Here is a 24,466-nt window from a genome sequence, read left to right as displayed (position 1 = left end):
GGCTGGGTGCTCCGAGCAGGGAGCTGGTGTCAGGGAGCAGGGAGCTGTGGACCATCAGCGTCCTGCCCCCGTAAGCGTCCTGCCCCACCGTTACGGGGGCAAACGCACACGGCTCCGGTTGGAATATTTAATCCGATGGGAACAGACTTGCCCGCATTAACCCGCCTCGTGATCTAACTTGTCATTGTCAACTAAATTGGGTCACTACTCGAGATGAGACACCGCTGAAAAGGCAAGTTCCCGGAGGAGCCGACGTGCACCTTGAGTCCCTGCGCCCACCCCAGCTCCCAACCCCGTGGGCAAGCACTCGCCCTGCCAGCACTGCACTGGCCATGAGGGCTGATGCACCTGCGAGTGCGCCGGTGTGGGAATGAGCTCAGGTGATGCCTTTGCACGTGGCTCGTGCAGGGGGTGCACGGAGCATCACTTGTGCATTAACGTCCTCCCCGTGTCCCCCCCATGCCCACAGGAGTCAGGATCCACGTCTCCCCTGTTCCGCTCAGTGCCCATCCCCAGGGGGGTCCCTGGGAGCACTGGGGCAAGAGGGGCTGCTGGCCGGCTGCCCGCAAGCCTCCGTAGGGCTGGGCACCAGCCACATGCTGTACCTGGGGCACCTGCCAGGGAAACCTCCCTTCTCCAGTGCCCCAGAACTGCAGCGGCGTGCGGGGAGACACGCAGCGCTTCCCCACTCCTTCCTCAGCCACACCTGGTTGACCTGGTGGTGGCCAAAAATAACGATTTGTCTCTGAATCGCGTCGGCACGGAGCCGGGAGCTGCGGCCAGCGGGGGATGCAGCAGGGCCAGCAAACCCAGGGAGGAGACTGGAATCTCTGCCCCTACAAACCTCTGTACCAGTAAAATCCAAGAGCTGCTGATTTCGAAGCCGGTCTTGTGGCTCTGGAGTGGGCGACGCTGCAGGTCGGGGCCTCGATGCCCCTGAAAAATCATCCTGGGGAGCCTTGGTGGGTCCTGCTGCAGCACAGAGCTGAGCGATGGGCAAGCACGGGGGCAAGCAGGCAAAGACCCAAACCAGCAAAATTTCAGAGCTGTCGACGGGGGCAGAGTGGCTCCCACCTCTCCGGGAACTGGCAGAGCACAAGCCATCGCCCTTGCTCACTTCCCGCTTTTCACCTGGATGTAAAACTCTGAGAAATCAGTGCAGAAAGGATCTCCTGGTTGGGGCAGGTGTTCCAGAAAGGACCTTCTCCCTGCTGCCTGCCAAAAGACATCGGTGCCGGCGCCGAAGCGCCGCATGGCGGGCGGATGGCCGGGCACGGGCTGGGTCCGTCCGGGAAACCCTTGTGGCTTCCATTCCCCTTTATCAGTAGCCCAGGAGCCAGCTCGGGCCACACAAGGGCTTGTGACGACAAACTGATTAAAGACCAACCTAACGAACTCAAAGAGAATTCTTTAAACGGAGCCTGCTGTGCCTCGGAGAACTCCTGCCATGTCTATTTATTTAAATTTAATGGAATTTTTGTGGTAAGCTAATTAAATATGAATTGATTATTTAAGAGGCAGTCAGAGCAGTTTAAGCACTGCTGACTTGATGATTTTAGTGTTTTCTTTAGAGAAGTGTTCCTGGTTCCGTAGCTTTCTGCACGTACGGACACTTAAGGGGGAAAAAATGGAAACAAAGAGCCGAGCGGCCAAGTTTGAACTGGGAGACGTTTCTGGATGAGGGAGCAACGTGCTGTGGGGACAGGAGCCGGGACACGTCCCGGCCCGAGGCGTCCATGGCAAACGGCTGCTCGTCTCAGCCGAAGGCAGCGACCTGTCAAGGAATACAGGTGTTAAACAACGTACAAAGACCTCGCCAGGAAATATCCCATTCCGGCACGCGGCGGCTCCAGGACGTGTTTCAGGCACGGTGCATCCCCCTGCCCTGCCATGCCGCGCCGGCGGGGCGATGGCAGCAGGAGCACATGGCTGCCGGCGGTGACCCCAACCCCAGTGCCGGTTTTTGGCCCAAATATTGGACGTGTCTGTGCCACCAAGGCGAAGGGAGCCGGATCCCAAAGGCCTTTGCAGACACGTGCCGAACACGGGGGGCCTTGCCCAGTGCAGGGGGAGAGTGGTTGGCACTGAATCCCGGCTCCACGGCGGGCAGCCCCTCGGCCTCCGCAGCGTGTTTGTGGCCGACCCACATCCCCTCCGCCAGGATAAAAGGAAAACGAGATTAATAAACTGGAGGACAACAGCCAGAAGAGACAGATGGCAAAAGCGTCCTGCCACGAGCCGTGTTTGCCTATTTTTGGCAGAGAAAGCGCGAAACCGAGCGGGGGTGGTACCGGCCCCAAGCGGGCATCGCAGGGCAGCAGCTCCCAGCACGGTTCCATGGGGAAAGGCTGGTTTTCCTTCCCGAAGCCGCCTGGCTCTGCTGCACTCGGCTGCAGGTCAGGCTGTGCCAGGGAGGCCGGGCTCACCGAAACCCAACTGGGCTGCGGGCGTTTCCTCAGGACCTTCCTGCCCTGCAGGCCATTCCCTGGCCCCGTCTGGCAGCGGGATGGTGGGCAGTGAGGGGGTGGGTGCTGCGGTGATGCTGGGTGCTCCTCCCTTGGAGTCACCCACTGCGGAGCCGGGGGCCAGAGAGCCGCGATGCGCTGGGCGTTGCAGCCTGGTGATGTGCCAGTGTGCCACGGGCCGAGAACCACCTAAAAATCACCTGCGAGCGAGCGGCTGCGGGGCTCCGAACCCACCCCAGGGTGCAGGTGCCAGAGCTACGGGGGCACCGACGCTGCCCAGCTCGAAACCCTCCTTTGCCGGAGCCAGGACTGCGTCTGGCAGCCGGGACCGGCTCAAGCCGTCGCGATGCAGCGACCGCAGCTCCCCTGGTCCCGCTCCGACCTCTGGCGTGGCCCCTGCCTTTTGGGGACGGGTATTTCTCCGGGGGGATCAAGCATGGGCACCCCGGAGGACCCCGCGCCGGGGCTCTGCGGGCAGGCACGCGCCCTGCGAGGAGCCGGCACCTCCGCAAAGGGCGGCTGAGCCGTCAGCGGGTGTCGGGGTGCACCCTCCCTCTGCCAAGGCGCAGGCATGGGGCGAGGTGCCCCCTGCGCTGGCAGTGGGACTCCTGCATCGCCCGCCACGGCTGCCCGTGCTTCCAGTCCTGCGCGGCTCACCAGCTGCAGGGAATGTGGGGGAGACGCTTCCTCTGGCCCAAGTTCCCTCGTCCCCGCAGGCGGGGGAGCCCCCGGAGCAGGAGGGCCCGCAGCCCAGGGTGGGGTGGCAAGGGGGGGTGGCAGGGCATCCAGGTGTCCCCACACCCCAGGGCACCCGTATGGCCCCAAATAAGTGAAATTAGCACCCAAAAGGCCGGTACCCACTGGACGCCTATAGACATGCAGAACGGTATGGCTCTGCTCCTGGCCACTGCTGGGCACCTATAGAGGTGCAAAACGATGTCATTCAGCTCCGGGCACCACAGCACACTACAGGGATGCAGGATGGCGCCCAGCCACCCCCGGGCAGCTTCCTCGGGCAGCACCGCCGGCTGGGGAGAGGGGCAACGGGGGTGAGAGGGGCCCGGGCCGCCAGCCCTCGCCCAGGACACTTCCCGGCTCCTGCCGTGCCCAGCGCCAGCCGCACTGGTCAGACAGTGCCAGCCGGGTGCAGAGCACCAGCCCCAGCAGCGAGGCCGTGCTGGGGTGCACTGAGTCCTACTACCGGGTTGCACCATGTTGTAAGGCTGTAGTTACTGGCGCAGCAGCTCCTCTCTGCACCCAGGGCAGCGCTTACGTTTTCCACGCTTGGCATTTGCAGCTGACGGACCCCGTCCACCCGTCCCTGTTGGAGGCACTGGTGCACACACCAGGGTGCTGCCATGGTGCCAGGCTGTGTCTTGGCTTTGCTGGGGGCTCCCGATCCCACTGGGAGTAAAGCTCCTACTCAGTCACACAGAGCCCCTTGCACCAGCCTGGCACGCTTGCCCACATGCAATGGGAAGCTCCTGGCAACATGAATGCTGCATGCCAGCCTCATGCTGTCACACGGAGCGTTCCAGCCTTCCATGGCCACCTGAGGGCTGCGTGCCAGCCTTGCACCGCCACATGGCCACATGAACGCTGTGTGCCAGCCTTGCACCATCACCAGGAGTGTTCCAGCCTTGCTCGGCCACCCGAGGGCTGTGTGCCAGCCTTGCACCATCACACGGCAACATGAACGCTGCGTGCCAGCCTTGCGCCGTCAGACGGGGTGTTCCAGCCTTGCACAGCCACCCGCGGGCTGCATGCCAGCCTTGCACCATCACACGGCAACATGAATGTTGCGTGCCAGCCTTGCACCGTCACCAGGAGCGCTCCAGCCTTGCTCGGCCACCCGAGGGCTGTGTGCCAGCCTTGCACCATCACATGGCAACATGAATGTTGCGTGCCAGCCTTGCACCGTCACCAGGAGCGCTCCAGCCTTGCTCGGCCACCCGAGGGCTGTGTGCCAGCCTTGCACCATCACACGGCAACACGAACGCTGCGTGCCAGCCTCGTGCACACGGAGGGTTCCGGCCGCGCACGGCGGCCGGACCGCAGCGCTCCGGCCCCGCGCCCCCCCCCCCCCCCCGCCGCGTGCCAGCCCCGCGCCCCCGCACGCGCGTGCCACCGCCGCCTCGTGCCGCCGCGCGGCTGCCGCGCGCCGGCCCGGCCCCGCCGCCCCCTCCTCGCGCCCGTGACACCCCCCCTCCCCCCCCCCGTCCCCTTCCCGCGCCCTCGCGCGCCGCCCGCGGGCGAGGAGCGGAGCTCGCGCGCGGGTGCCCCCCGCCCCCACCCCCACCCCCCGCCGGCGCGCGGCACGGGGGCGCGCGCGGGGGAGGGGGCGCGCGCGCGCGCGCGCGGGGAGGGCAGCTGAGGACAGGGGGCGGGAGCGCGAGGCCGCGCCCGCCTCCGCCCCCCGCGTCTGGCGCGTCGGTCGGGCCCGGCCCGGCCCGGCCCCGGCGCCTCATTGTGCTTCGCCTCACGCCGGCCCAAGATGGCGGCGGCGCCGGAGAGCCCCGCGAGCCGCTAACGACAATAGAGGGAGGCGAGGGGAGCGCGCGCCCCCGCCGGCACCGGCCGCCTCTCCCCGCCTCTCCCGCCGCGCCCCCCCGCCGCCGCCACCGCACCTCGCACACGCCCCCGGCCGGGCCCGGCCGCCACACCCCACCCCGGCCGGCCCCTCTAGCATGGTGCGGGGCCGCCGCCGCCTCCTTCTCCGGCTGCCGACATGGGCGAGAGGCTGGAGCTCCGGCTGAAGTCGCCCGTGGGAGCCGAGCCCGCCGTCTACCCCTGGCCGCTGCCCGTCTACGTGAGTATGGCCCCGGCCCGCCACCTGCCCCGCGCCCTGTCAGCGCCGCCCGATCCCCGGGCCCGGCCGCCCGCGGCGGCCCCGCTCAGCCCCGCGGGCCCCCAGCCCCTTCCCGGCCCCGGCCCGCCGCGCCCCCCCCGAGCGCTCTCTGTCACTCGTGCATCGATCTGCTAACGCGTGTCCTTCCCGGGAGCGGGAGGAACTGGCGTTATTTACCCGGCGCTTCCCGGCGGGAGCACCCCCAGGAGCCGCGGGCTGGAGGCTGAGGGGCTGCCGGGCTGGAGCCTCCCCAGCCCGGGGTGCTGCTGCTGCGTTCCGGGAAGTCAAATCCCCAATTTCTTTTTATAATTGGTCGACTAAACTTAAGGGCGGGGAGGAGGAGGACTGGTTAATGAAAAGTTTTCGTGTTTTCCTCAGCTCGGCTCGTGTAACTGGTGAATAACCAGAGCTGCTTCGCGCGGGGGGAAATCGAGAGGGCTTTCTGGCTGCTAAATAGCACCGAACTTGCCCGTGGCTTCGGGCGGTCGGGGGGACCCCCCAAACCGGTGGCGGGAGTGGAAATCGATCGAGAAGAAGCGTTAATGGTGGGCAGGGCTTTGCTTCGGTCGCGGTGCTGGGGTCGGTGCTCCTGCCTGCGCTTCCCTCGAGCGGTGCCCTTGTAGCTTCGCTTTTATTTAGTCTGAGCAGAATTCAAGTCAGCTTTGTCAGTTGATGGCAGCCGTAATCCGCATGCTTTCAAATAAAATGTCACTCGTCCCCGTTCGGTTACCGAGCGGTGGGTTCTTCGAACTTGCCTGACTTTTTCCTGCCTCTCCTGAGCCCTGGCTGAGAGATGTGTGACCTTGATAACAATGTCCGTGTTCGAACGAGTGAAAATCTCACGAGAGGCGAAAGGCGCGAGAGGATGGTGTTTGTGTTTTTTTTTTTTGTGTGTGTGTGTAGGTTTCTTACCAATCCTTGAACAATTTTTTACCCTGTTTGTAGCGCCTTTGAGAACAGTTTGTAAAAGCAGAAATCCTCTCTCTAGATATGTTGTACTTGGCCTGAGCACTGTTGATTATTCCTTGTGTTTCAGGCTTTGCTCTTGTACGTGTGCTGCTGCACGGGGAGAACACGCTGGGACACGGGCTGGGGCAGCCGATATTGCTGATATTGTTGCTCGCTTGGCAATCGTAACGTGCCTGTGTGTGAACGATTAGAAATATATCGGTCGTGGCAGGGGAGACAGCAGCGTGCCCCTATCTGCTGCCTGCCTTGTGGTGCCGTTGCTGTATCCACGGTTTCCAAAACATCCTCCATGTATGCTGGCGTGCTGTTTTCATCGGCTGCTCCCGGAGCTGGAGCCTCCAGCACACACCGGTTAACGCAGCCTTTCCTGTTTGGGCAGCCCTGTCACTCGGGTGTGTGAGTTGGCGGGCGCGCGCTCTGCTCAAATTGACAGAAACTGAAAGTATAACGATGACCGGTTCAGTTGGGTGGTTTTTTTTTTGGTGTCGCCAAATATTAACTCGTGTCTCCAAGCGGGTTGCGTGGAGTATGGGTTAAAGATTACATGGGTTAGGGATTAATCTGGAAGGAAGGAAAGGTTTTCTGTGTATTCACAAAACTTCCTACAGGCTTCAAAAAACCCAAAGCAAACCACAACCTCCAACCTCCCCCTCCTACTCCCCCCTTAAAATGCGCATTTTAATGCTGTTTGCGACGTGGGAAGTAAGGATTTGGTTAATTTAGGAAAACTTGAGCAGCCGGTTCCGAAGATGGCAGAGAACATACATTTTCTTTTCTAGTTAATCCTGAATGCAGCGGGCAGGGGAGTTTGTCCACGTGCGTTAAGAAATACCGCAAAACCCGCGCGTCCTGCCGTTAAACCGACCTCTGCGCTGTGAATTTTCCCTCAGGAACCCAGGAGTGGATGGTTCATCTGGAGCCAGTCGATATTCCATGCTGCAGTTTTGGTGAAGAGCTCACGCCGCGTGGTACGGAAGCGTGCGTGGGCACGCGTGCGGACACAAGCGCACGCTGCTTGCTGCTCCAGCCTTTGCAGCGGCGGGTGAACTCTGGAGCTTTAGAAATAAATCCTCCTCCCTGTGCATGGCAGCGTTTGGCCTGCTAACATGGTACTCCGCTGAACTGTAGACTTTCTTTCCCTGGTTGGCTCAGCCCTGAGTTGGCAGCAGGGTATGTGTACCCTTGTGGTTTTCGAGCTCGGCTCGGTTTGACGTAAGCAGAATGTTTCTTAGTTTCACCACTCTTTCTGCTGTGTCGTTCCTAGGAAGCAAGGTGGGATACCTGAGGGGGGGAAATAATATATTTCAAGTAGATTTATTTAGCAGCGTTCTTGCTGCTTCCTGTTGTATGCCGTGAGACATGTTTTCCAAAGAGAGCTGGGGAGAAAGGGGAGGGGAAGCTCACAGTCCTTGCTAATTATTTTTGGTGAGAGCGCCAGGAATGGCAGGGAGTCATCTTTCCCAACGTCAGAGGCTGAGTGATACAGTAGACCTGCTGCTGGATGAGCACTGCTGCGTGATGTAACCCCGCATTGAGCAGCGCGGCTATTTTTGTGCTCTTACTACATCTTAAATTAGCGGCGTCGGTATTGCTGCGTGAAAGGCTCTAATCCCTCGTATTAATGGGTGCCTGGATTAATAACGTGTCTGTGTATTGCAGGACTGCTGCTTATTTCACATATAATAGGAAAAGTGGGGTCTCTTCAGACTGCTGAGTTCGCATAATAGCTCAGCTGACAAACTGGTGCTTGTTGGGATGCTGAAAGAGTCTGGGAGGGCGATGTGAAACATGTATTTCCCTCCGAGTCTAATTAGGGCCGTGGGAGGAGGGAGCAGTGGCGGTGCAGATGCAGCCTCCCACTGGCTTACACACAAAACCGAAAGTGTGACTCTTTCCCCCGCCTTCTGCTTCCTCAAAGGAAAGGCCACGCTTTCCTAATGAATGCACGGGGAGCACACTGCGATGAGTAAGTTGAATAGTGCCTGGTGAGTAATCTCTCCTCATGACTCACAAAATATTTTCTGATGTTGACCTCTGTTTTATGAGTGCCCCGCTTAATCAGCGCTGGCGTGAGTTTATTCTTTGTATGCCGTTTAACTCCTTGACTCCCACATACCTGCCCCGTTTTTGACTGGCGTTAGGTTGTCAGAGGCCAGCGGGACTGCGGTAAAAATTTTAGTTTTGGTATTAGGTGAGGTGCAGGGCTGGATAAAGGAAGTATGTTAGGTGCTCACGTGGGTAAGGGGTCAGAGTTAATGGATCTCGGTGGTCTCACATGGGCTAATGCCATAGGGGATGGCATTTGCAGTCATACTTGGAGTATTGATACTCACAGCTTGGTACTTAGATCTGATGGATACAGGGGTGAAGTCCCCTTGTGTTTAGGTTTATTCCGGAGAATTGTCCTTAAATTGATTCATTCTCCTGTCTCTGGCTTTTACTGAATATTTATTAGGTTTGAACATGAAGATTTTTGACACCACGATGAGTTCTGCCTAATCTGTGCAGTGTCTGGGGTTGTACTTTGAACTCCTCTTGACAACAGTTCCTGCTTAAGGAGTCCCAGGCTGCTGGGTGTGGGGAAAAATGGTGTGTGGGTTTTTTAATTATTGTTATTTTTTAAAATGCGTATCAGTGCCACAGTCTGGTCCGGCACGGTCCTGCTGATCCGTCTCTGGCACCGGTGAGGGATTGCTTTCACATGGACCTGAGCAACAGGAGGCGTCGGAGCTGCTGAAGCTGATTGTCACCAGAAGCAAAGTTTGCTGAGCTGCACCCCATTGCAGCGTGCCAGCTTGTGAATGTGGAAAAGCCTGTTTTCTGGTAGCACGTGCATCCATAAGAGGACACCGTGGTTCATTTATCTCCTCTCCTTTAGGCTGGCACCGAATGGGTTTGCGATGTGACCAAAGTCAGTGTCAGGGCTGATCAAGCGGGACGAGGAGGCACAGCCAGGTGATGCGCGGAGGGTGGGCCTGGGGCTGGCTCCGCTGTTGTGGCACTGCGTCCTTCACCCGGACGGCTGCAGATGTTGCTGCCTGTCGTGTTAAAGAGCAAGCAAGTCCTTTCAAGTTTCAGACTGAGACATCTGCCTGTCTTGCCTTGCTCTCCTCGCCTGGTCGGCCTTCCCGCTCTTTGCCTGCTGAATAGCATTCTCTGAAAGATAACTGCAAACCTCCGTGTGTGTCAGGTTTTTGTTTGACTTTGCTCCCTGTTTGACTTCAAGGGCCAGGCACTCCTGTCGTGATAGTGCCTGGGGGCTCCTGCGGCTGACAGGCAAGCCGCTGCGGATCCCGGCAGGGTTACGCTCTGGATATCTTTTACCAATCTCGTTCCCATCTTCCAGCCTGGAAATCTCAGGCCCTTGACTCTGTTCCAGGAGGGGACAATCCTGGTTGTGCCATTGTGCAAATGTTACCAGGGTGAGATACCTCTGCGGTGAGCTGCTGAAGCTTAAGCCTCCAAATTAGCAACTGGCCTGAATAATTCATTGGTTTGTCTGTGTTCCTTCTCTTTGCTACTGACTTTCTACTCAGCTGTGATGGCAAAAAATTGTCGTTGGCTGATCGAGTGTTGTCAGAACATCACCCTGCAGCTGTGCGAGAGGTGTACTGGGACACGAGCTTGATAATACTGGACTTTGTACAGGTGGAAGGGTGCAGTGTGTGGGGTGTGGGTTCTTTTTTCCTTTTTTTTTTTCCCCCTCTCTCTCCGCAGGGTCGGTGATACAGCTGATACCGTTCTGTCACCAAAGGAATGTGCTGTGCACAAAAAGCTCAAGGGCAGGCAGTGATAAGGAAAATCACAGCCGGGCGGGGAGTGTCACCTTTGAAATCAAAGATCAACGGTAGAGATGAACGACAGACCTTGTTTAAGAATTTAATGCTGTTTTCCGTGCGTGTCAGTCGGCTTTGCTCCGAATGGTTTTTCTCAGGCAGCGAGGCAGGTGTGGGAGCGGTGCTGAAGTTGAGTGTCGCAGCACAGCAGGGTGACATCAGTTTGGGAAGGTCCCGAAATTGGTCCCTTCGATGTGGCACCTGCCCTGCTGGAGCCGCCGCCGCTGCCGAGGGGTGGTCCTGTGCCTCCTGCCCCCCAGCCACATCCAGCCCTTCCTTACAAATGCTCCATTGCACTCTGGCAGGCTGAGCTGGCGGAAAACAGTTTCACGTTTTGCACGTGCGTGTGGTTTTTTCCCTTGGATCAGTTGGTGCTGGAGGGAGAAGGTGGGGTGCCGGGGCGGGGGGCATGGGGAGGCTGCCCCGTCAGCCGCCGTCCACAGTTCCCAGGCGTGGTGGCAGACCCTCTGTTGTGCTGCTGGGAAGCTGTGTGTGGGGTGGCTCTGTGAACTGGATCGCTGAAAATATCTGGGCTGGAAAAAAATGTTCCAGTGTTTTCACAGCCGGCCCCCCCTCCGCCCTGATCTGTAATCTGACTCATGCTGCCTTCCCAGGGCAGCCGTGCCGGTACAAAGGAGGGGGTGGCGAGCTGAGGAAACCGTTGAGCTGGCTTTGCCAGGCAAAACCTCCTCACCCCCTGAGTAATCGCGCAGAAATTCGGCAGCGGTGGCGGAGGTTAGGGGATTTTCTCTGATCTAATAGATGCTGTCGATGCAGCTTGTTGGGAAATGTTTGTGGGGATGACTAATTGCTTATAGAAACTTCTCTGGTGAAGAAAAGGTTCGAAAACTTTAGCAGACTTCCGATTTCTCAACACCCCTCTGCCCTCCCCAGTTCTAAAAAAGTGTAGAGTGGGGTGAGTGAGTAGTGTAAAACTGGGAAATAATTGACTCGGTCATTTCACGTGTACTGGGATTTCTCTACTACCCAGCAAATAAACAGAAGCAAATGACAGAGTTGGCACAGTTGCATCATTTTTTCACTCTTTTCTGCTCTCACGAGCGCCAAAGGGAGCCCAGCACTGTGCTGCTGGGAGGTGAGGTGGCCTCACAAGGTGAGGAAGACCATAACCGTGCGGCGTTTAATTGCGCAGCACGTGGTTATTACAGAACAGCAGTTTTCTTCTGGGCTTTACCCTTTGAAGGATGACTTGCCATGAGTGACAATCAGGACTTGTTCTGTTTTCAGACTGGCTTTTGTTCCCAGCTCTGACCTGTTGGATACAATAGAAATAATGAGTTAATGTATGTTTTTTCCTAGTATTTCTGCGTGAAAAGGAAAAGTTCATAGATTCATAGAATCACAGAATGGTTTGGGTTGGAAGGGACCTCAAAGGTCATCCAGTTCCAACCCCCTGCCATGGGCAGGGACACCTTCCACTACACCAGATTGCCCAAAGCCCCATCCAGCCTGGCCTTGAACACTGCCAGGGATGGGGCAGCCACAGCTTCTCTGGGCAACCTGTGCCAGTGCCTCAGCACCCTCAGAGGGAAGAATTTCTCCTTAGATCCCATCGAAATCTCCCCTCTTTCAGTTTAAAGCCATTGCCCCGTGTCGTGTTGCTCCACACCCGTGTCCAAAGCCCCTCTCCAGCTTTCCTGTAGCCCCATTAGGTACTGGAAGGCTGCAGTTGTTCTCTTCTATTGCATCTCAAGAGCACAGTACTCTTTATTTTTCACGTAACTGCATTATCTGAAATGTAACTGTTGAAAGACAGAGTAGCTGTTCAAGATGGCACTGTTTTTTTTTTTCTCTTTTTTTTTTTCTGTCAGCAGATGAGTGAGGATTAATATTCCTGTCCAGGCCAGAGTTCCAGCTCTGGCAATTCAAATTTATCTACCTAAAATTCACCCATCAGTTACAGTTGGACACAGTATTGAAAGCTCTTAGTGTGCCAAGGGAAATCCGTGCCACCATGTGCAACTCCAACTCTTGTCCTTCATGGCAGCCTTAATATATATGGAGATGATTATCCTTTCAAGTCTCGGATATGTGACTGAATTGTGTTTCTCCTGGGAATTTAGGCAAAATATCTCACCTCTTGGTATGCAAGATTTATGGGAAATTTAATCACCCTTCTCCCCAGACATCCATATGTCTACTTTTGTACTCTTCCTTCTTTCTTTTTCCCCTTTCATACTGCCTTACTTTTTTTCTTCCTGCTTTGAGTTAACCTTTGACTGTCTGGTTAAAGCTTTTTACTGCAATGATCAAGGCAAGGACCAGTAGTGGGGTGCTTTTTTTTTCCCCTTACAGTGTATATATCAGAGGTGGATAATTCTAAAATGTGTCAACATATTTAAAATATTTTTGCTTAATTTATTTTCTCCTTCCTAACAGAAAGATCCATGGAAGCAAGAGAAGTTCGTACTAGGAATCGCGAACATGATATATTTACTTTCATAGTAATTATTAAAGATAACATAAGACTAACTCTGAAGAGGAACAAGAAGCAAAACTCAAAATACGATGATATTTGCCACATGCTGCTATAGATGCCAAATTGAGCAGGTACTATTTTTAGAGCATAGGAAGAGAATGAGTATATTTTACAGCAGGAAATGATGGCTTCATAGATATGAACAGATCTATGAATAACGAAAAAGTTCCTGTTCTGAGTATTTTGTTTTGTTTCATTTCATGAGTGAATGCGAGTTTCTAAAAATGTACAGTGAAAGATCTTTTTAGTGTTCGATGAAAAATCTAAGGAACTACTGAAGCATTGGAAACTTTTAAAACCAAAACACTACAGAAGGTTCTGAATAAGTTACTTGGTAAAAATTAATGGGTTCTAATACTGTTTCTGTGGTTGAGAAGCCTTATATTTTCTGTGTAGTGTGGAGGGCAGTTTCCTGAGGTTTTGGCATTAAACTGTCATTTACTTCTTAGAGCTCAGCAATATTATTAGTCTTTGACAGGACATACTTCTGAAATTCCAAAAAATTTTGAGCTTTTAAGACTGCTTTTTCATTCCTCGGCTGGATTTCCACTGGGTTGAGGAAAGGCTGAGGGAGCTGGGGCTCTTTAGCTTGGAGAAGAGGAGACTGAGGGGGGACCTCATTAATGTTTATAAAAATGGAAAGGGTGACTGTCATGTGGATGGAGCCAGGCTCTTCTCAGTGGCATCCAATGATAGGACAAGGGGAAATGGATCTAAGCTGGAAGAGAGGAGGTTCCCCTTAAACATGAGGAAGAACTTCTTCCCAGTAAGGGGAACAGAACACTGGAACAGGCTGCCCAGAGACGTTGTGGAGTCTCCTTCTCTGGAGATGTTCCAAACCTGCCTGGACGGGGTGGTCCTGCTCCGGCAGGGGGATTGGACTAGATGATCCTTTGAGGTCCCTCCCAATCCCTGACATGCTGGGATTCTGTGGTTGCAGGTGATTGTCTCCTGTTTGCCTGCCTGTTGGCAGCAGAGCTGTTTGGTACTGAGAGACGCGGTGCTGGTGCGGGGCGGCCTCTGACCCTCTGGAGATGGGGACTGGAGTCTGTGTTGGTCTCACTTTGGCTGCCTCCCTGCTGATAGAACCAACAGGCATTTGCAACATAAGAAGAATACATGGGGATACATAGGGTCCTTTACAAGTCTTCAGAGTGGAAGCTTTTAAAAATGTTCAGCGCTGGGAAGTTCACATATCCTGTTCAAAACCTGCACTGAGTGTAGCTCCTACCGTTGCTCTGCCGCACAAGTGGAAGCTCACTGGGGGGAAAGCCATAACCATTCATGTTTTTCTTTTGTACCCCACAAAACGTCTTTCTTTAGGAACTCTGAGCTTCAGAAAGTATACAAGTTTTATTGCTGACTTCTGTTATGTAGAATATTTATGCCTGTGAAGCAGGAGCAGAATTTTTGAGCTGTCCAAGACTGAGTGTATTTACAGAATGTAGAGTGGTTGTTTAAGGCAGCATGCCTACCAGTGGCTGCGAGGTGCCTGCCAGTTTTCCTTGCAGGAGGTGGGGATCAGCTGTTGGGACAGCAAATGCTGACCAAAGAGCGAGGCTGTGCCACGAGCGTCCTCCCTGCACCCACCAAGGATGTGGGAAGGCTGTGGGCTTGAGAAAGAGATGGTAGCCACTTGTGGCTACAGCGATTTTAGGACTGGGTACTCATTTCTACCAGCAGTAACCCTTTGCTGCAGTTTCACATAGAGGTTTGTTGCTGGCAGTGTGGATGCAGATGACTGTTTTCTGCTCCCTCCACCTCTCCAGTTACTGCTGCATGGAGGGTTGGTTCTTTATTAACACAGGCTGTGGTTCATGGTTAAGTTCAGGTTTGAAGCTGATACGTCTACAAGTAGAAATAACTCCTGCCATCTCTGTCAATGTGCTGTTGGGTCTAAGCTGCCCTCACTCTTGTAACTGTGTTTGTACACTGGTGTGGTGAACTGGTCTGGTTGAAAGGTAAGCCAAAACACCAAAAAGGTTTAGTTTTAACTCCGGCCGTCCCTGATTCTGCTGCGTGCGTGCACAGGCTCTGCTGGCCGAAACCAAGAGGTGGCTTTTGGGGAAGCGGTGGCAAGGCAGGTGGCTGTGCTGGCTTGAACTGTTTGTGGAAGGATGGTCGGGCCGCCTTTGTGGTTTACTTGAGTGAGAGCCCAGCAGTCTGCTCTGTCCCAGAGAAGCAAACACTGGACTCCTTTTCATGTATGCATGGTGCTTCTTCAGCTGCTGGAGTCACTACAGCATCCGCGTGCTGCCTCCAGCCGTCACACTGTGAGAATGGTTTATAGTTACCTAAAATTAACTGCCAGGGCAGTGGGATATACCAGTGCAAGGTACCACTTTACCAAAACAGTTGCATTCCCCTGTATATTCCTTTGTAAACATTTTGGATTGTTTTTTAACTAGTCTGTCTTTCTGCATAATACAACTGCTTCTTACTTACGTGTGGGCTGTGTCTGGTTTACATAGAGCAGAGCCAGTAGGTCACCATGCTGTAACTGTCCCGTGTGGCTGTTGCCTTGGACACTCTTGCAGAATGGTTGCATGTTAATGGATTTATACAGCTCCTCCGACACACTATCAGGGGAACCATTCCCTCTTGCGTTTGTGCAGTGTCCGTAGCAACAGCTGGAATTGCTGTGTGGAAAGGCAAAAACGGTTTTATCGTGGTTTAGGTAGCTGCAATGGAAGCGTGAGTCCCTGTTGCGACCAGATCCACCACTGTCTTGTCTGCAAATTCTGGGTCATCTGTACTCCTGCTATATGAGGATTACCTGGAGCAGTTTGCATCATCTGATCCAAAGGCTTATTTCCTTTGTTAACTCGGTAGTTTTAGTATATTCTGGATTTTGGACCAAACTTTTTTCTTTTTTTCAAGTCCTTAAGTAGCTATTAGGAAGGCCATCAATGCCCTCCATGTTTCCCGTTTAGTTTCGTGTGACAGAAAACTTACAAACTACTGAAACTACCTCAAACTTGTCTGCTCTCTTGCTGTGTGGGAGGTGGGTTTCAAAATGCAGTCTGGGTAGCTCTTGCTTCCCTCGCTGCTGCTCTTTCTGGACGTACTAATATCCATGTGTACTTGTGAAGGTCCTTATATTCCTTCATGAAAGTAACGACAGCAATTGGGTGCTTCAAAGAAGACTTATGGTCCTTGTCTCACTTGGTAAGAAACAGGCTTTGGTTGTTGCTGTGGAAGAGGAATGACACAATGTTGATTTGGAGTAAAATCCGATAATGTTGAGTGAAGTCTGGCTGTACAATATGGAATACTGCAAAGGGCAGACTTTTCCTGTTCCTTACTCAAAGTGTAGAATCATAGAATCATAGAATCGTTAGGGCTGGAAGGGACCTTCAAAGGCCATCTAGTCCAACCCCCCTGCAAGGAACAGGGATATCTCCAACTAGATCAGGTTGCTCAGGGCCTCATCCAACCAGGCCTTGAACGTCTCCAGGGATGGAGCATCCACCACCTCTCTGGGCAACCTGTTCCAGTGTTCTACAACTCTCATGGTAAAAAATTTTTTCCTAATATCCAACCTGAATCTACCTCCCTCTATTTTAAAACCATTACCCCTTGTCCTATCACAACTGGCCCTCCTGAACAGCCTCTCCCCATCTTTTTTGTAGGCCCCCTTGAGGTACTGGAAGACCGCTATAAGGTCACCCCGGAGCCTCCTCTTCTCCAGGCTGAACAGCCCCAACTCTTTCAGCCTGTCCTCATAGGAAAGGTGCTCCAGCCCTCTTATCATCTTCGTGGCCCTCCTCTGGACCCTCTCCAACTGGTCCATGTCCTTCTTGTGTTGGGGACTCCAGAACTGGACGCAATACTCCAAGTGAGGTCTCACGAGGGCAGAGTAGAGGGGGAGAATCACCTCCCTTGACCTGCTGGCCACGCTCCTCTTGATGCAGCCCAGGACGCGGTTGGCCTTCTGGGCCGCAAGAGCACATTGCCGGCTCATATTGAGCTTCTCGTCCACCAGTACTCCCAAGTCCTTCTCCTCAGGGCTGCTCACGATCCATTCTCCGCCCAGTCTGTATTTGTGCCTGGGATTGCCATGACCCACATGTAGGACCTTGCACTTGGCCTGGTTAAACTTCATGAGGTTGGTACGGGCCCACCTCTCCAGCCTGTCGAGGTCCCTCTGGATGGCATCCCTCCCTTCCAGCGTGTCGACAGCACCACACAGCTTGGTGTCATTGGCGAACTTGCTGAGGGTGCACTCCATGCCACTGTCCACGTCACTGACAAATATGTTGAAGAGGGCCGGGCCCAACATGGACCACTCGTGACCAGTCTCCACTTGGACATCGAGCCGTTGACCACCACTCTCTGAGTGCGGCCATTGAGCCAATTCCTTATCCACCGAGTGGTCCATCCATCAAACCCATGCCTCTCTAATTTAGAGAGAAGAATGTCGTACGGGACAGTGTCAAAAGCTTTGCACAAGTCCAGGTAGATGACATCTGTTGGTCGACCCTTGTCCACCGATGCAGTCACCCCATCGTAAAAGGCCACCAAGTTGGTCAGGCACGATCTGCCTTTGGTGAAGCCATGTTGGCTGTCACCCACCACCTCCTTGCTCTCCATGTGCCTTAGCATGGTTCCCAGGAGAATCTGCTCCATGACCTTGCCAGGCACAGAGGTGAGGCTGACCGGCCTGTAGTTGCCTGGCATGTTCCTTACTCAAAGTGTAGCTGGCGTTTGAGCATGAGGCAAAGACCTTAAAACGTGAAGTGATGGAAGGTGCTGGCTGGCAGGACTGCGGAGCTCGAGATCTTTCCTTTTGTTCAGCTGGCCCGCAGGCAGCTCTTTGCTGCTGTAGCAGCTGGAAGTACTTTGGGCTTGGCTTTCCATAGGCTTTTGTCAACCACTGTTGGCAGGTGCGTTGCACGTGGACATGCTCTGGACATAGGAGCTGTAGACAGGGTGTAAATGAAGTTAAACCCTGGGGGAGGAGGAACGCAGACTTCTGACAGGCTGAAGGCAGTGGTTTCGAGAGGGCATCTGTGTGCCACGGAGGATGCTGGATGCATTCCTGGTTCCTGTGGGGAAGCTGCAGCTGCAGTAACTCACGTTGCCTTTCTTGATGTCTAGAGACATGCTTATCATCCTCCACAGATGGAGGAAACCTAGGGGACAATAAAGAGGCCCTTGTCCCACTAGTCTTCTGCAAGATTGATTGGCTTTTCCTAATCCATCTTTTTGATCTCTGCTAACCATCTTGTCTCCAGCTGTAACATCCTCTCCTTTGGATTTATGGACCACTGCCTGGGGAGAAAGCTGCCACTACAGGCAACCAAGCTGCTCTTTAAACCAGAGGCTGGTGAGACTGACCTCTTTTGCTTTGCGAGTTAAACAGATCAGGATTTGGCAAAGCAAAATAACTTCTGTTAAAACGTGAGTGGAGTCGGTGTTCAGGACCTGGGAGCCAGCGTCACACGGCTGAGGTGTTGGAAGCATATGGATCTAAGGACAGTCATTAAAAAGCACTTGAGTGCTGCCATTGATTTATTTCTAACTAGCTTGTTTCAGGTTTTGTTTTCTCTGAATTGTTTGCATTCATCTGGTGGACAGTGAACAGCTTGTAGGAGATCTCTTCCTCCTGCTTTGCAAATGCTTGACCACGGCTTGCTTGCACGTTTCTGGAGAGCTGCCTTGGTCACCTCTCCTGGTTTGGGGGAGGAGGCGCAGCCTAGCGAGTCGAACGCACAGCTAGCTCTGCAAAGGTGAGAATGGCTTTTGCGTGGGACAGTTTGGTCTTGGGTAGTCAAAGCTCTGCACAAAACTGTTCCTAGCTGAGGAGAAGACAAGGGGTCTTAAAGTTCTTGGTGTGGTGCGTTGAGAGCTGCTGATTGAAGGCGTGTGAGCTGTATTTCCTTTTTTTTTTTTCAAAGCATTTTTCTCCTCTCAGGTTTGTAGATTTGGGCTTTTGGCTACCTTTAGCATGTAGCACCATGTAGACTGATCAGATCTCACAAGGATCCCGCTTTGCACATGGGGAAATGAGGTTTAGAAAAATACAGTGTTCACACCCAGGCACCTACTTGTGCTTATCCTCGAGGATAAGCATGGTTTCCTAAGAAGGACCTCAATATAAAAAGATGTGGATTTGGAAGGGCACTAGGGTGGTGTTCCTTGTTTCAGGGAATGATGGCTGCCCAGTTTAATTGAACGTGTTCTTTGCGTTTGAGGAGGAAACATAAAACGTTTGAATCACTTGCTTTAGGTTAGACCTTGACTTTAGAGTACGAATTGTTGCACTGTGAGATAACTAGTCCTGTGCAAATACACCCGAGAGTCTGGGATACAGTACTGGATTACTGAATTATCTCAAAATAATGCCATTAGGATGTCATAAGGCATGTTAACTTGAAAAATGGTGTAACCACAACAGTCACCCATGGCGGAAGAAGGTGTAGTGCATTGTATTCAGTGTGAATTACAAACCTTCCTATCAGCTAGCTTGTGTTGTGGCAAAAACGTAACAAATTGCTGTTTTCACTTTCCCTTGCTCTTGTAGCTGCTGCAAAAACTTCTGATTTGGCTGTTTTTCTTAGAAATTTGGTGCTTTGTAGCACCAAGTTATCTACAGATAACTGAGATGTGTCTGGTACTGTTCATGTGGTGCATAGTGTGACTGGGGGTCCTTTCGTTTTCTTCTGTAGGTGTTCTGGTGATAGCAGTGATTACTACTGAGAACTTACCCGTTCTGGCCATATTGATGAGTTTCTTTTAATTTGGGTTAACAAACACAGACTATGTGATTGATGGAAATGATAATGATTACACAAAAATACATATTTGGAAAGAGTTTTGGGGCACTGTCTTACTTGACATTTAAAACCCTGTGTAGGCCTTCTCATATCTGCAAGATACAAAATGTCTTTTGTAGAGAGAGGACTGTCTGACTTGAGCATTGGAGCATGAAGAAACATTCATTATCCTTTTTTTTTTTTCTTTTTTTTTTTTACCCTCCTGTGATCAGAGAACTGAGCCTAAATGTCGGGAAAGAGAACAATCAGGATAGGGAACTTTTGGAGAAGAGATGGAGGGAAAGATCAAACTGTTCAGAATTGGTCTACGGGCTGATGTCCATCTCCCAAAGGACACGATGGTTAACGCAGCCCGTTGATGCCACAGGAGCCTCTGTCTGCTTGCCGTGGTGTGTAAGCAGGAGTCGTGCGTGCCGATGGGCCTTCTGGGCGCCAGTGTGCTGAAAGCAATAGCAGTGGGTGTGCTTCTGGCTTCAAGCTCTCAGCTCCTGTGATTGGAGTTGTAGTCACGTGGATGAAGAAATCTGTTGTGAGAGTCGGAACTGCGAAGCTGTTCAGTCGTGCTGGCTGAAACTGTCCTCCGCTGTTTTCCATAGAAAATTGGATTCTCTTATAAGTGACTTTTGAAAAAGCGTCTGCTTTCTTTCCATTATTTTTCCAATGAAGTGTCTTGGCAAAAACTATTTAATTTTCTCTGGGGGCTCACGTTTCAATTTTAAATTGAACATTTAGGTTGAAAATAAGAACTCTTTATTATAAAGTTCAGCTGGAGAGAACTGACTGCAATAACTGACTTTTAATGTGTGTTTGTTTTTTTTTAAGAACTTGTTATTAATAGCTTCGGGCACTCTCTAGACTGCAACTATTTACTTTAAATACTTAGTGTGTAGACCACATTAAAGAGATAAGGTCTTGTCTCATGGAACAGCTTCCATTTATGTCGCTCAGACGATTCCGAGGGCCTCTCAGACTACATAAATACAAGATCAGTGCAGAAGTACAGCCAGAGCAACGTGCGGCACGTAGTGTGCTTCCCATCAGTGCGTCGGGAGCAGGGAGGGAGAGCAGCTTGGAGCAGAGTCGGAGGATGAATGGAACTCCTCTTCGTGACAGAGAGTACCGTGGCATCATCTCGTGACTGCAAAGAGAACACGTCTTGCGTTCTTGAGGCTCATCCAGAAGGCTTCTGCACAGCGCTTCGTGATTGATGGCCAGGCTGTTTGTAGCAGGCTCTTGACCAGGATGTTTTGCTGACAGCGCACTGCGGACGCGGGTGCAGATGCAGCATAAAGCTGTGCTCTCACTTTGCCAAAGCGTGCCACGACGTGGTGTATAATGTGCCTGCACCAGAGACATCGCTGGCATGCTGGTGTTGGTCATGGGTCACTGCAGCCTGGAAAAAGTAAAGAAAAATGAAATCAAAATAGTAGAGGTCTGAATTTGAGAAGCTTCAGGCCGTCTTCGAGTGTGCTGGGCTGGCTGTTGGCTGAGGCGGGTGCAAGGTTTGTCAGCCTGCTGTGGTTGCAGCAGAGCCATCCGTAATCGCTGCCGGTCCCTCCCAGCCAGCTGGTTCCAGTGTTCGTCCACTGGGTCTGTAAAAAAAAAATCTGAATTAAAACTGCTGTGCTGAGCTCAGTTGCGTGTCTGGCCAAAACCAGTGCGTCTGCTTGCAAGGATGATGACAGAGGCTGATGCTGGTCGGAGTGGAGTCTGTGGTTTTGGTGAGGTTTCTCTTCAAGTTGCCTTTTGAGTTGCTGAAGACTCTATCGGTGTCGTACGCAATTGCACGGGTCCAGATGGGATGACTGGTGCTTTTTAGTGTCTGTTCTTATTAAGTCTTACAACTGTAATGTTGAAATGGTGTTCTTTCTCCAAAGGAAGGGAGACTGATCTGTATTTCCTTTAGATCTGTTCCCCTCTCTTCCCTCCTCCATTTCCCTTGGCCTCCTCCACTTTGAAGGAATGTTGGGAGATCATCTCTGATTTTGTTTGCAAGACTTGCGTGAGATCTCGGGAGCTTGTTACCCAGACCAAGCGTGTTGGTTACAAAGTGTAGTAAACTTGGTGTTTCAACATGAGAAGTTTAGCAGCAGTAAACGTGGAACTGTTTTCATCTTCATTATTCATAGATAATGAGCACAAACTAAATAGATTAATAATAGATCATTATTCATAGATAATGACACAAACTAAACTCAGAAAGGCTCCTTCTGGCTGGAGTTTCCGCTTGAGGTTGCATTAGTGAAACCACTTGCTTAAAACAGGATGATCTGTAGTTGTAGATGTGCATTGTCTTTGTTTTTTTTTTTTTTTATTTATTTTTCACTTTTTAACCCAAGACAAAGGAATCTGTTAACTAAGCAGTTTGGGTAATTTATAGGGGTGTTTTCATGAAGATCTGTAGAACAAGGGGTTTCTCTTTGTGTTCTGCTACCACAGACACTGTCCAAAACCATCAATGAAGAATGTCACTTCTTCAGAGAAAACGATTATGCCAGAATAAGCATGAATTTGCTTTTCCGGTATAATGGGCTTATGTTGATAAAGCATATTCTTACTGTCCAGGAACACATTTTACTGGAAGAGCGAGATCAGCCCAGGGGCTTTCTACTGTGTGATAATTCCGCGTGTAGGGTAAGGTGAAAATTTGTAGGGGATGTTTACGGGTGAGCTGAGTGTCTTGGGTTATTTTTATACTTACAGACAAGTCCTCCTCCTGTGTGCTTTTTCTTCTTTTATGTGTACTGAGAGTCAGGAGCAGATTTTAGTTCAGTCGCTTCTGTGTTTTCTAGGCCAAGACTTAGCAATATAATTACTTACCTGACACTTGTGAGCTTAAATTGGGTGACTGTTGATTGGTGCTGTTGATTTCTGGTGGATTTGGGCTGCCTGGCTCCAGGCCCTCCGTCAGCGCCATAGACTGGAGGAGGCACAACCTGTTCACGTCGGTTCGGCACGGCTCGCGGTGTTCGGGGCGTTTGGGTAGCACAGCATGTCGGTACCAAACATGGTGGCCAAGGTGACACTCGGCTTCTGGGCCACTGGGTATCTGATCCCAAATGTTCTGACTACTTTTGTGTTGGTCACTTCTCCTTTTTGATATTGTAACGGGAAGGTTTTGTGTTTTTGGTTCGTTTCCTGTGTGGCTCCTGGATCTGGGCTTAACTCTTTGTATTCTGAAAATAAAAAGCTTTTCCTCGTAAAATAGGAAGTGTTCCTTCATACCTTTACGATAACGGACTTCAGAAATGTTTGCCTGCCTTTCTGTCTCTTAATCGTGACATTTTTATCCAGGTATCTAAAGGGCGGTATGGAATTTCCTTGCAAGGAGAACTTCTACAAGACTGATTGATCTTGAGCGTATAAACTGGTTATACAAGGGGAAATCTGTTTCCTCACGCAAAGATGGAAGCTGTGATGCTGATGGAAAAGGCTTCTAATTGACTTCTATCATGTCTTTCCATGTCTTGAAGAAATATAAATAATCCCAACCGGTTTCTGTCATCTATCCATTAGTGTTTCTCTTCTTCCATTCCCTCCCTTCCCCTGCCCCTAGTTCTTTGCTTCCTGTTGCCTGTCCCTACCCTTTGCTATAGAGTTTCCCACTGGTAACTGCACAGAAATATTTCTGCAGCAGAAGGCAAAGGAATTTATTTGAGAGAGAGGGAGCCTTTGCAGTTCTAGCTCTAGAAGGTCCTTAGATACTGGACTCCTAATTAAAAGGTCAAAGCCACTTTAAGAAACAAACGTCTAAATATAATCTCAGCTTTGTGCAGATGGACTCTGGTAACTAAGGCTTTACAAGATGGATACAACAGTACATATAGGAACTCCTGTAACTTTCCTAAAATTGAATTTTTTTGTGGCGTGGTGCATAATCATGGAGCTCCAAGGGCTTTGTTGGTACGAATTTGGAATGGCTTGCTAAACTCACTTGTGCTTCTGGTGCTGCCGAGTAGACTCCCAAGTTAGAGTCATCAAACATCTGTGCCTCACGGTCTAGCGTGTGCTTGTAATGCACAAGTTTTAATGTGTTTTGTGCATGTATTTTTGTTTTCAGTTCCTGAAAAGGTCTGCATGTCCAGGCCTCCTTTTTTTTTTTTTTCTGTTGGGTGCTGATTTTTTCTGCACTAATACCCACGCCTACTGTTTTTGCTGCTTTATTTTAGAAAGCCATTCACTGTGCTAGAATCTTGCTGCCCATATGGAGATGTGAGCATGTACCAGATGCTGGGTCAGTGAAATCAGCTGGTCGTTGTGGAACTTGCAGTCACGTACCTACTGCATACCAATAATCCCCAAGGGTATCAGCTACACAATTCCCAATTTCAGGAAATGACAAGGAAATAAGTAGAATGACAGTTCCTTCATGTAAATCTTCTGCTAGTCCATAGAAACTTGAAAAAGGTATTTCCTTAAGCCTTACTTTTTCTTAGAGGGCTCATTTTGATGGGTTTAATGGCTTATGTGGCAATCAAAGACTCCTTTCCTGGTATCGTTGCCATCTATATTCTTAAAAAGATTTTGATTCCTGTAATGTTCTGAAAAACAGCACTCCTGATGTCTCATTGGAAACATCTCTTCTTTTCTTTTTATTTCAGGACAAACACCATGATGCTGCTCATGAAATTATCGAGACAATTCGGTAAGTGTTGAATGCAGACATGGCTGTGTCCTACTGCGTCTCAGTGAATGGATGTCTTCAGACAAGATAGGAAGGAGGGCAGCAGTTACAGTTATAACTTAGCAGCTCTAAATTATTTTCTAAGCTGAATTGATATTGTTGCAATACAAATCTCCCTGTCAAACAGACTTTGTTTTATGTGCCATACTCTGTTCTCTTTTGAACAGAATTAAAAATGAGTAGTGATGTTCAGCCTCTGGTGCTTATGGCAGTCTGTGTTCAGAAAAGCAAAATTAAGGAAACGTCATCGGCGTGATGTGTTAAGTTCTGGTCTTGCACATCCTCTTCCCCACCCTCTCCCTTTCCCCTTGTTGCTGTGGTGTTGCAGCATCGTTAGCATTTGCAGTATTTGGGAATAGTGGCTCTGTTAGCATTCCTCGTAATT

The 24,466-nt window shown here is 51.5% G+C and overlaps 1 protein-coding gene across 1 annotated transcript in view; it reads left to right on the top strand.

Annotated features, from left to right (window-relative positions):
- Positions 1–5,161: 5,161 nt before the first annotated feature.
- DOT1L (DOT1 like histone lysine methyltransferase) overlaps positions 5,162–24,466 on the top strand; it is a 75,337-nt gene continuing 56,032 nt past the window's right edge. Inside the window, exons 1-2 of the mRNA XM_086627839.1 lie at positions 5,162–5,274; positions 23,999–24,042. Of these exons, the coding sequence (XP_086483965.1) occupies positions 5,194–5,274; positions 23,999–24,042 (125 nt within the window). The 5' untranslated portion in view covers positions 5,162–5,193. The remainder of the gene's footprint in view (positions 5,275–23,998; positions 24,043–24,466) is intronic.

This window comes from Tauraco erythrolophus, chromosome 28 (assembly GCF_009769465.1).
Source record: "Tauraco erythrolophus isolate bTauEry1 chromosome 28, bTauEry1.pri, whole genome shotgun sequence".
In the NCBI taxonomy this organism is placed as follows: Eukaryota; Metazoa; Chordata; class Aves; order Musophagiformes; family Musophagidae; genus Tauraco; species Tauraco erythrolophus.
Note: the sequence above shows the minus strand (reverse complement) of the source record. Positions and strands in the feature narration are given on the sequence as shown.